General features: G+C 53.4%; 2 protein-coding genes across 2 annotated transcripts; both read left to right on the top strand.

The window, feature by feature from the left end:
- The first annotated feature begins 4,844 nt into the window (after nucleotides 1-4,844).
- On the top strand, nucleotides 4,845-6,129 carry LOC135442136 (zinc finger protein 436-like). The gene is made up of 2 exons (XM_064701678.1): nucleotides 4,845-4,937; nucleotides 5,166-6,129. The coding sequence occupies exon 2, from the start codon at nucleotides 5,180-5,182 to the stop codon at nucleotides 6,002-6,004; it is 825 nt and encodes a 274-aa protein (XP_064557748.1). The 5' UTR covers nucleotides 4,845-4,937; nucleotides 5,166-5,179; the 3' UTR covers nucleotides 6,005-6,129.
- A 370-nt stretch (nucleotides 6,130-6,499) lies between these two features.
- On the top strand, nucleotides 6,500-8,525 carry LOC135442135 (zinc finger protein 135-like). The gene is made up of 2 exons (XM_064701677.1): nucleotides 6,500-6,672; nucleotides 6,899-8,525. The coding sequence occupies exons 1-2, from the start codon at nucleotides 6,534-6,536 to the stop codon at nucleotides 8,068-8,070; spliced, it is 1,311 nt and encodes a 436-aa protein (XP_064557747.1). The 5' UTR covers nucleotides 6,500-6,533; the 3' UTR covers nucleotides 8,071-8,525.
- Nucleotides 8,526-12,281: the final 3,756 nt, after the last annotated feature.

Raw genomic sequence — 12,281 nt, 5'->3', positions numbered from 1 at the left:
CCCCCAAAAAAATCCCTAAAAATTCCCCAAAATCCCCCCAAAATTATCAAAAAATTATCAAAAAATTCCCAAAAAATCCCCCCAAAGTCCCCAAAAAAGTCCCCAAAAATACCAAAAAAATCCCCCAAAAAATCCCCCAAAATCCCCAAAAGTCCCAAAAAATTCCCCCAAGAAATCCCTAAAAATTCCCAAAAATCCCCCCAAAATTCCCCCAAATCCCAAAAAATTATCAAAAAATTCCCAGAAAATCCCCCCAAAATTCCCAAAAAATCCCCCAAAAGTCCCCAAAAAGTCCCCAAAAATTCAAAAAAAATCCCCCAAAAAATCCCCCCAAAATCCCCCAAAAGTCCCAAAAAATTCCCCCAAAAAATCCCTAAAAAATCCCAAAAATCCCCCCAAAATTCCCCCCAAATCCCAAAAAATTATCAAAAAATTCCCAAAAAATCCCCCCAAAATTCCCAAAAATCCCCCCAAAATTCCCAAAAAATCCCAGAAAAATTCCCCAAAAAATCCTCAAAAAATTCCCCAAAATCCCCCCAAAATTCCCAAAAATTATCAAAAAATTATCACAAAATTCCAAAAAAAAATCCCAAAATGTCCCCCAAAAAGTCCCAAAAAATTTCCCCCAAAAATCCCTAAAAATTCCCAAAAATCCCCCAAAAATTCCCCCCAAATCCCAAGAAATTATCAAAAAATTCCCAAAAAATCCCCCCAAAATCCCCCCAAAAATCCAAAAAAATTATCAAAAAATTATCAAAAAAATTCCCCAAAATTCAAAAAAATTTATCAAAAAATTATCAAAAAATTCCCCCAAAATTCAAAAAAAATTATCAAAAAATTATCAAAAAATTCCAAAAAAAATCCCAAAAAGTACCCCAAAAAGTCCCCAAAAATATCCCAAAAATTCCCAAAAAGTACCCAAAAAAATCCAAAAAAATCCCCAAAAATCCCCCCAAAATTCCAAAAAAAAAGATCAAAAAATTCCCAAAAAATCCCCCAAAAATTCCCAACAAAATTCCCAAAAATTATCAAAAAATTATCAAAAAATAATCAAAAATAATCAAAAAATTATCAAAAAATTCCCCAAAATCCCCTCCAACATCCCAAAAAATAATAAAAAATTCCCAATAAATTCCTTAAAAAAATTTTAAAATCCCCCCAAAAATTATCAAAAAATTCAAAAAAATTCCCAAAAATCCCCCAAAAATTCGCACAAAAATAAAAAAAATTCTCAAAAAATGCCTAAAAATTCAAAAAAAATTCCCAAAACAATCCCAAAAAATTCCCCCAAAATCCCCAAAAATTATCAAAAAACTCTAAAAAATTCCCAAAAAAATCCCCCAAAAATCCCCAAAATCTCCCCAGAAAATCCCCTAAAAATTCCCCAGATTCCCCCCAAAATTCCAAAAAATTCCCAAAAAATTCCCCCCAAAATTTCCAAAATTCCAAAAAAAATCACAAAAAAATCTCAGACAAATCCCAGTATCCTCATTAACTCCCTCTCCTCATAATCCCAGTTATCCCAGTTCCCCATTATCCCACTTCCCCATTATCCCACTCTTCCAGTTATCCCAGTTCCCCCATTATCCCAGTTCCCCGCTATCCCAATTATCCCAGTTATCCCAGTTCCCCCCCGTTATCCCAGTTTCCCCATAATCCCAGTTATCCCAGTATCCCCATTATCCCACTTCCCCCGTTATCCCCCTCTTCCAGTTATCCCAGTTCCCCCATTATCCCAGTTCCCCACTATCCCAGTTATTCCAGTTAACCCAGTTATCCCAGTTATCCCAGTTTCCCATTATCCCAGTTATCCCAGTTCCACACTATCCCAATTATCCCAGTTATCCCAGTTCCCCCATTATCCCAGTTCCCTACTATCCCAATTATCCCAGTTATCCCAGTTACCCCAGTTCCCCATTATCCCAGTTATCCCAGTTCCCCCATTATCCCACTTCCCCCATTATCCCACTCTTCCAGTTATCCCAGTTCCCCCATTATCCCTGTTCCCCACTATCCCAGTTATCCCAGTTCCCCATTATCCCAACTATCCCAGTTCCCCCAATTATCCCAGTTCCCCATTATCCCAATTATCCAGTTCCCCCAGTTCCCCCAATTATCCCAGTTCCCCACTCTCCCAGTTATCCCAGTTATCCCAGTTCCCCATCATCCCACTCTCCCCATTATCCTGCACTTCCCATTATCCTGCTCTCCCCATTATCCCATTCTCCCCAGTTATCTCCATCCCAGTTCACATCCCATTATCCCAGTTATCCCCATTATCCCAGTTCCCATTCCCCATTATCCCATTCCAGCCCATTCCCATTATCCCATTATCCCAGTTATCCCATTCCCATTATCCCATTCTTCCCATTATCCCAGTTCCCATATCCCATTTCCCAGTTCCCATTTCCTATCCATCCCCATTATCCCAGTTATCCCAGTTCCCCATTCTCCCATTCCCATCCATTATCCCAGTTTCCCCATTCCTCCCCATTATCCCAGTTCCCATTTCCCAGTTATCCCAGTTCCCTCCCATTATCCCAGTTCCCCCATTATCCCCACTCTCCCATATCCAGTTCCCATTTCCCAGTTTCCATTCCCCATTTCCCACTCCCATCCCATTATCCATTCCATTTCCCATTAGTTCCCATTTCCCAGTCCCCATTATCCCAGTTCCCACATCCAGTTCCCACAGTTATCCTTCCCATTTCCCACCCCATTATCCCATTTCCCATTAATCCCCCCATTACCCAGTTCCCCATATCCCAGTTATCCCAGTTCCCCATATCCCAGATATTATCCCAGTTTCCCATTATCCCAGTTTCCCCATTACAGTTCCCCCCTTACCTCCATTATCCCCCTCTTCCAGTTATCCCAGTTCCCCATTATCCCACTCTCCCCATTATCCCAGTTATCCCAGCACCCCCATTTTCCCAGTTCCCCCCAATTATTCCACTTTCCCTCCACTATCCCAGTTCCACACTATCCCAGTTATCCCACTTTCCCATTATCCCAGTTATCCCAGTTCCCCATCATCCCACTCTCCCCATTATCCCAGTTATCCCAGTTATCCCAGTATCCCCATCATCCCACTCTCCCAGTTTTTCCAGTTCCCCATTATCCCAGTATCCTCATTAACCCCCTCCCCTCATTATCCCCATTATCCCAGTTTTGCCCCTATTATCCCACTTCCCCATTATCCCAGTTATTCCATTCTCCCCAGTTATCCCACTTTCCCCCCCATTATCCCAGTTACTCTCCCTGTTATCCCAGAATTCCCAGTTATCCCAGTTCCCCATCATCCCACTCTCCCAGTTCCCCCCATTATCCCAGTTCCCCCCATTATCCCAGTTCTCCCCTTATCCCAGTTATCCCAGTTCTCCACGATGCCTGACAGACTGGGATCGTATGGATCGGGATAAACCGAACTGGGATAAACTGGTCTGGGATTATATGCAACTGGGATTATATTGAACTGGGATAAACTGGTCTGGGATGATATGGAACTGGGATCCTATGGACTGGGATTATACGAAACTGGGATCCTATGGACTGGGATAAACTGGTCCGGAATTATATGGAACTGGGATTATATTGAACTGGGATAAACTGGTCTGGGTTTATATGGGACTGGGATCCTATGGACTGGGATAAACTGGTCTGGGATTATATGGAACTGGGATCATATGGACTGGGATACTGGTCTGGGATTATATGGAACTGGGATACACTGGACTGGGATTAACTGGTCTGGGATTATATGGAACTGGGATCCTATGGACTGGGATAAACTGGTCTGGGATTATATGGAACTGGGATACACTGGACTGGGATTAACTGGTCTGGGATTATATGGAACTGGGATACACTGGACTGGGATAAACTGGTCTGGGATTATATGGAACTGGGATCATATGGACTGGGATAAACTGGTCTGGGATTATATGGAACTGGGATCCTATGGACTGGGATAAACTGGTCTGGGATTATATGGAACTGGGATACACTGGACTGGGATTAACTGGTCTGGGATTATATGGAACTGGGATCCTATGGACTGGGATAAACTGGTCTGGGATTATATGGAACTGGGATCATATGGACTGGGATAAATTGGACTGGGATTATATGGAACTGGGATCCTATGGACTGGGATAAACTGGTCTGGGATTATATGGAACTGGGATCCTATGGACTGGGATAAACTGGTCTGGGATTATATGGAACTGGGATCATATGGACTGGGATCCTACGGACTGGGATAAACCGGACCGGGATAGCCTGGACCGGGATCCTATGGAAAGTGATAAACTGGACTGGGATAAACTGGAATGGGACCAAACAGGGACTGGGAGTGTATAAACTGGAACCCCGTGAATTGGGATCCTATGGAATGGGATGGTACAGACTGGGATAACCTGGACTGGGATCCTACAGACTGGGATAACCTGGACTGGGATCCGACTGGCCCCAAATGGATCCGGGCCACACACACTGGGATAAACTGGTTTGAGATTCCATGGACGGGGATCCCACCAAACTGGGACCGCATGGACCGGGACTGGAAAAACAGGCACGGCATGGAGGAGGAGGGATAACGGAGACCGAGAAGGGCTGGAAAAAAGAGGAGGAGGAGGGGTTAGGAAGGATCAGGAGGAGGAGGAGGGATAAAAGGGGAGGGATGAAGAAGGAGAACGAGGGAGGGTCAGGGAGGAGGAGGAGAAGGAGGGAGGAGGCATGGAGAAGGAGGGATCGAAGACGAGAGGGATGTGCGGTAAGGCAGGAGGAGGAGGAGGTGGGATGGAAGAGGAGGAGCGGGAAGAAGAGGAAGAGGAGGGACAAAGGCGGATCGAGGCTGAGCGGACGGATCCACGATCTGGAGCCCTGCCTGAATTCGCAGCCCCCGCCTGTGGGATCATCGCCCCCGGAACGCGCCGGTGAGCAGGGACGGGAGCCCGGCCCTGATATCCCGGGGGGTGCCTGGGTTGGGTTTTTGGGGGGATGTTTGGAGAATGAAGAAGTCCAAGGCTGAGCGGAAAAGGCCCCTCGGGGGGACATCGGGGGGTGGCGGTGCCGTCCTGCCGGGGACGGCCTGGGGGGATCTCGTTGCCCTCGGCTGTGGCACGGAGGCAAATCCCATCGTGTCCTTGTCCTTCCTCCCCCAGAGCAGGAGCGGAGCATGGAGAGCAGGGAGGACAAATGCCCGCGGCAGGAGCTGGTGGAAGAGGCCGTTTTGAGCGGCTCCACGGCGCAGGAAGGCAACGGGGAGGAAAAGGCGCGGAGATGCCGCACGAGGAGGGGCTGCAAACGCAGCCGGCGGGGATGTGAGGGGGAAAGAGCCGGCCTGGGCCGGGAAGGCGGCCGGAGACGGAGGCAGAGCTCGGAGCTGGTGCTCCGTGAGCAGCTCCGTGATGGGGAGAAGCCCCACACGTGCGGGGAGTGTGGGAAGAGCTTCAGGAGCAGCTCCAGCATGAGCAAGCACCAGAGGATCCACAGTGGGGAGAAGCCCTATGAGTGTGGGGAGTGCGGGAAGAGCTTCAGGTGGAACTGCGACCTCATCAGCCACAAGAGGAGCCACACTGGGGAGAGGCCCTTTGAGTGTGGGGAGTGTGGGAAGAGCTTCAGGTGGAACTGCGACTTGATCAACCACCAGAGGAGCCACACTGGGGAACGGCCCTATATCTGTAGGGAGTGCGGGCAGAGCTTCACCCGGAGCTGCCACCTAATCCAGCATCAGGTGATCCACACCGGGGAACGGGCCTTCGAGTGTTCCGTGTGTGAGAAGAGGTTTCAGACCAGCTTCTCTCTCCTCCGTCACTTTCAGAGTCACACAGACGAGAAGCCATTCCAGTGCCCTGAGTGTGGGAAGCAATTCAGGCACAATTGCACCCTCATCAAACACCGGCGCATCCACACGGGGGAGAGGCCCTACGAGTGTCCCCAGTGTGGGAAGAGATTCTCACAGAGCTCTAATTTGACCCGACACCAACGAAGGCACCAATGAGGGAAGCCCAGCAAATGCCCCGAGTGCGGGCAGAGCTTCGTGTGCTGCTCAACCTCACGGATGTGGATTGTTATGTGCTGGCTGAGAATTATGTATTTGACAGGAAATAAAACTCTCAGACTTACTGATTTCTCTCCCGTTCATGTGCAGTCCGTTGCAGTTCTGTTTGCAGAGTGCCGGCTGCCAAAGAGTCCCCTCAGAGTTGCCGCCCTTGGTCTAACTCCGCCCCTTTCCCCTCACGGTTCCCGCCCTTTTCCTGCCCCCTTTCCCCTCACGGTTCCCGCCCTTTTCCTGCCCCCTTTCCCCTCACGGTTCCCGCCCTTTCCCTGCCCCCTTTCCCCTCACGGTTCCACCGTTCGGGAAGGAGCAGGCTGGGGAGATGGAAGAGGAGGGATGAAGGCGGAGAGAGAGCAGCGATGGAAGGAGGAGGAGAAGGCGGGGTTAGGGAGCAGGAAGAGGAGAAGGGATGGAAGGGGCGGGATGGAAGAGGAGAAGGAGGCGGAGATAACGCCGAGGAGCGGCAGGGGGGATGGGAGAGGAGCAGCGGGAGGAAGAGGAAGAGGAGGGACAAAGGCGGATCGAGGCTGAGCGGACGGATCCACGATGTGGAGCCCTGCCTGAATTCGCAGCCCCCCACCTGTGGGATCATCTCCCCCCGCATCGCGCCGGTGAGCAGGGACGGGAGCCCAGCCCGGCCCTGATATCCCGGGGGTCCCTGGGTTGGGTTTTTGGGGGGATGTTTGGAGAATGAAGAAGTCCAAGGCTGACGAAAAGGCCCCTCGGGGGACATCGGGGTGGCGTGCCGTCCTGCCGGGGACGGCCTGGGGGGATCTCGTTGCCCTCGGCTGTGGCACGGAGGCAAATCCCATCGTGTCCTTGTCCTTCCTCCCCCAGAGCAGGAGCGGAGCATGGAGAGCAGGGAGGACAAATGCCCGCGGCAGGAGCTGGTGGCAGAGGCCGTTTTGAGCGGCTCCACGCGCAGGAAGGCAACGGGAGAAAAGGCGCGGAGATGCCGCACGAGGAGAGGCTGCAAACGCAGCCGGCGGGGATGTGAGGGGGAAAGAGCCGGCCTGGGGCGGGAAGGCGGCCGGAGACGGAGGCAGAGCTCGGAGCTGGTGCTCCGTGAGCAGCTCCGTGATGGGGAGAAGCCCCACACGTGCGGGGAGTGTGGGAAGAGCTTCAGGTGGAACTCCGGACTGATCGAGCACCAGAGGATTCACACTGGGGAGAGGCCCTTTGAGTGTGGGGAGTGTGGGAAGAGCTTCACCCAGCGCGGCACTCTGATCACGCACGAGAGGACCCACACGGGGGAGAGGCCCTTTGAGTGTGGGGAGTGTGGGAAGAGCTTCACAGAGAGCTCCAGACTGATCGTGCACCAGAGGATCCACACTGGGGAAAGGCCTTTCGAGTGTTCCGAGTGTGGGATGCGCTTCAGCCACAGGTCCACCCGGAACAAGCACCAGAGGATCCACACAGGGGAGAGGCCCTTCGAGTGTGACAAATGCAGGAAGAGGTTTCAGACCCGCGCCGATCTCTTCCGCCACTTTCAGACTCACACAGAGGAGAAGCCCTTCCAGTGCCCTGAGTGTGGGAAGGGGTACAAGAATAAGTCCAACCTCATCACCCACCAGCGTATCCACACTGGGGAGAGGCCCTTCGAGTGTGACAAATGCAGGAAGAGGTTTCGGACCAGCACCCATCTCCTCCAGCACTATCAGACTCACACAGAGGAGAGACCCTTCCAGTGCCCTGACTGTGGGAAAGGATTCAGGCAGAACTCCCACCTCATCAGGCACCGGCGCATCCACACAGGGGAGAGGCCCTACGAGTGTGATAAATGCAGGAAGAGGTTTCGGACCAGCTCTTATCTCCTCGAGCACTATCGGATTCACTCAGAGGAGAGGCCCTTCCGCTGCCCCGACTGCGGGAAGGGATTCAAGTACAACTCCAAACTCGTCAGGCACCGGCGCATCCACACTGGGGAGAGGCCCTACGAGTGTCCCCAGTGTGGGAAGAGCTTCTCACACAGCTCTGACTTGACCCAACACCAACGTAGACACCACTAAGGGAAGCCCTGTGAGTGCCCCGAGTGCGGGCAGAGCTTCGTGCGCTGCTCCAGCTCCATCCCCCACTGGAGGAGGCACTGTGGGCACAGCCCTGGTCACTCACATTCCCTGTGATCCATGCTGGGAACACACATGGAGGCTTGAAATTTTGGTTTGGCCTTAATATTTCTTCTTTCTCCATCTCTTTGCACTCCAAAATCTACGAGGGATGGATCTGTCACCTCAAAACCACTCAAATCCCACTGAAAACAGCTCAATTTTACCCCAAAACTGCTCAATTGCAACTCAAATAAGTCAATGTCATAAAAAACTCCATCGATTCTCAGCCACCTGAGTAAGATTGCGCTGGAAGGGGACTGAGAGAAGCGTGATCTCACTTAGGGTGGTGGGATAGGGATTATCTTGGGCTGGGTGTGTGGAATGTATTTGATACGAAATAAACCTGTCAGACCGACTGATTTCTCTCGCGTTCATGTTCAGTCCGTTGCAGTTCTGTTTGCACAGTGCCGCCTCCCAGAGTGTCCCCTCAGAGTTGCCGCCCTTGGCCTGAGCCCGCCCCTTTCCCCTCACGGTTCCCGCCCTTTCCCTGCCCCCTTTCCCCTCACGGTTCCCGCCCTTTCCCTGCCCCCTTTCCCTTCACGCTCCACCGGTTCGGGAGAGGAGCAGACTGGCGAGATGGAAGGGAGGATGAAGGCGAAGAAGCACCGATGGAGGAGACGAAGGAGGGTGTGGGTTAGGAGCAGGAGGAGAAAGGATGAAGGGGGATGGAAGAGGAAAGGAGGCGGAGATAACGCTGAGGAGCGGAGGGGATGGAAGAGAGGACGGGAGGAAGAGAGAGAAGGACAAAGCGGATCGAGCAGAGCGACGGATCCACGCGTCGCCCACCTGAATCGCTGCTTCCACCTGTGGATCATCGCTCCCCCCATCGCGCCGGTGAGCAGGACGAGCCCGCCCTGATATCCCGGGGTCCGGTTGGGTTTTTGGGGGATTTTGGAGAATGAAGAATCCAAGGCTGAGCGGAAAAGGCCCCTCGGGGGACATCGGGGTGCGGTGCCGTCCTGCCGGGACGCCTGGGGATCTCGTTGCCCCGGCTGTGCACGGAGGCAAATCCCATCGTGTCCTGTCCTCCTCCCCAAACGGGAGCGGAGCATGGAAGCAGGGAGGACAAATGCCCGCGGCAGACTGGTGGAAGAGGCCGTTTTGAGCGCTCCACGGCGCAGGAAGGCAACGGGAGGAAAAGGCCGGAGATGCCGCACGAGGAGGGCTGCAAACGCAGCCGGCGTGTGAGGGGAAAAGCCGGCCGGGCCGGAAGGCGGCCGAGACGGAGGCAGAGCTCGTGCTGGTGCCCCTAGCAGCTCCGTGATGGGGAAAGCCCCACACTGCGGGAGTGTGGAAGACTTCAGGTGAAGTGCCAATGACAAGCACCAAGGATTACACACTGGAGAGGCCCTTTGAGGTGGCAGTTGGGAAGAGCTTCAGCCACACGCCCATCTGATCACCACCAAGGATTCACACTGGGGAGAGCCCTTTGAGTGGGCAGTGTGGAAGACTTCAGCCACGCTGCAATCATGTCAGCACCAAGGACCCATCCTGGGGTGCCCTACAGTGTGGGAGTGGGAAAGCTTTACCCAAACTCCCAACCTGTCAAGCACCAAGGTCCCACCTTTGGGAACGCCACGAGTGTACAGTGGGCAGAGCTTTCCGATGGAGGTCGGACCTGATCAGGCACCAGAGGACCCACACGGGGGAAGGCCCTACTGTGTGGGAGTGTGGAAGAGCTTACACAGAGAGCTCCAACTGATCGTGCCCAGAGGATCCACACTGGGAAAGGCCTTTCGAGTGCCCATGTTGGATGCCTTCAGCTACACTCCACCCGGAACAAGCACCAAGGAGCCACACAGGAGAGCCCTTTGAATGTGGGAGTGTGGAAGAGCTTCACCCAAGCTCCACCTGATCAAGCACCAGAGGTCCCACCTCGGGAGAACGCCACGAGTGTGGGGAGTTGGCAGAGCTTCCGATGGAGGCGCTCCTGATCAGCACCAGAGGTCCACACTGGGAACGGCCCTACGTGTGTGGGGATTGGGACAGCTTCAGTAGGAACTCCCATTTGATCAGCACCAGAGACCCACACTGGGAGAGCCCTACGAGTGTGGCAGTGGGGAAAGCTTCACAGTGACTCCACCTATCGTGCACCAAGGATCCACACTGGGGAGAGGCCTTTCAGTGTTCCGAGTGTGGGATCGCTTTCACCCACAGCTCCGCCCAGAAGAACACCAGAGGAGCACACAGGGAGAGCCCTTTGAGTGTGACAAATGCAGGAAGAGGTTTCAGACCCGCGCCATCTCTTCCGCCACTTTCAGACTCACACAGAGGAGAGACCCTTCCATGCCCTGACTGTGGAAAGGGATTCCGCAGAATCCACCTCATCGCCCACCAGCGTATCCACACTGGGAGAGCCCTACGAGTGCGATAAATGCAGGAAGAGTTTCGACCACGGCCTTCTCCTCGAGCACTATCAGACCACACAGAGGAGACCATTCCCAGTGCCCCGACGTGGGAAGGGATTCAGGCACAACTCCAAACTCGTCAGCACCGGCGCATCCACACTGGGGAAGGCCCTACGAGTGTCCCCAGTGTGGAAAGCTTCTCACAGAGCTCAACTTGACCCAACACAACGAGGCACCCTAAGGAAGCCCTGTGATGCCCCGAGTCGGGCAGAGCTTCGTGCGCTGCTCCACTCCACCCCCACTGGAGGGCACTGTGGCACAGCCCTGGCACTCACATTCCCTGTACCATGCTGGGAACAACACCTACTCTTTCTCGTTTTAATTTCCAGCTGAATGTTTTTCTCTTCTCGATCTCTTTCCACTCAAATAACCAAAGAGATAATCTTCACTGCAAAACTACTCAAATCCCAGTGAAAACAGCTCGCTCTTTGCCCCAAATGCTCAATCCCTCCTGAGAAAAATCTCCATCAATACGAATTTTCCTTATTCTACAGCTGCAGGCTGACATGGTTGGGAGGTGATTACAGTAGTGGATCCAATTAGGGTAGTGGATAGGGATTGTGTGGGCTGGGTGTGTGGATGTATTTGATAGCAAATAAAATTCTCAGACTTATTGATTCTCTCCCGTTCATGTTCATTCCGTTGCAGTTCAGTTTGCACAGTGCCGCCCCCCAATGTCCCCTCAAGTTGCCGCCCTTGGCTACCCCGCCCCTTTCCCCTCACGGGTTCCCGCCCTTTCCCTGCCCCCTTTTCCCCCTCACGGTTCCGCCCTTCCCTGCCCCCCTTTCCCCTCACGGTTCCCGCCCTTTCCCTGCTCCCTTTCCCCTCACGGTTTCCGCAATTCGCCCACCGGATCGGGGGGAAGAAGATTGAAAAGTCCAACAACTCCACAGCAGAAGAAGGAAGGGGGCATCTCTCCCCAGCGCTCCTCAAAGGCCACACCCCAAACATCGCCCCACAAACCCCAGGTTTCCGGGGAGGGGGTGCGGCCCAAAATCCCGGGGGGGGCCGGGTTTGGGGGTTTTTTCGGGGGGGTTTTTCAGCTGGGACCCCAAAGCCGACGCAAAAAGGGCCCCGGGGGGGCATCCGGGGGTGCATCTGCTTTTCCTATGAACCCCTTCTCCCCCTGCCTTCCAGTTTCCCGGGGAAACCCAGTAAAACCGTCATTCCCCCATGGGGCCCTTGCACTCCCAGTACATCCGGGGACTTCCCCCCCCTCCCGCCTGACCCATCACTCCCGACGAGGGACTCCCTCCCATGACCCCAGTGACAATTGTCTCCAGCTGTCCCTTGCTCCCAGTTCTCCCACTTTTTTCCTGGTCTCCGTTTTCCCCCTTTTTCCCCGGAAAGTCCCAGGACCCCCCGTTATCCAGTCTCTCCCAGCAATGGCCGGCACTCCCACCGCCCCCAGCGTGTTCCGTTCCCCCAACACCCCCATCTCCCATTTGGGGGCCAACACCCCCCATGGGCTCCGACCCCCCATATTTCCCAGTTGCCCGAACATTCTGGCAGTCATTGCCAGGGGCTCCCCTCCCTCACTGGTTTTCTTCCCCCACCTTTTCCCCCCTTCCCCATTCCTCTAATTCATCCCCCGTTGGGGCCCGATGGGCCTTAAATCCCCCAAACCCCCTTAGGTCCAACAAGCCACTCTAATCCAGTATATTTACCACTCCCCTATATCCAGTATACCCCCCCCCCATGAGT

This window comes from Zonotrichia leucophrys, unplaced genomic scaffold, assembly GCF_028769735.1.
Source record: "Zonotrichia leucophrys gambelii isolate GWCS_2022_RI unplaced genomic scaffold, RI_Zleu_2.0 Scaffold_1308_12566, whole genome shotgun sequence".
NCBI lineage: Eukaryota > Metazoa > Chordata > Aves > Passeriformes > Passerellidae > Zonotrichia > Zonotrichia leucophrys.
This window is presented reverse-complemented; position numbering and strand designations above follow the sequence as displayed.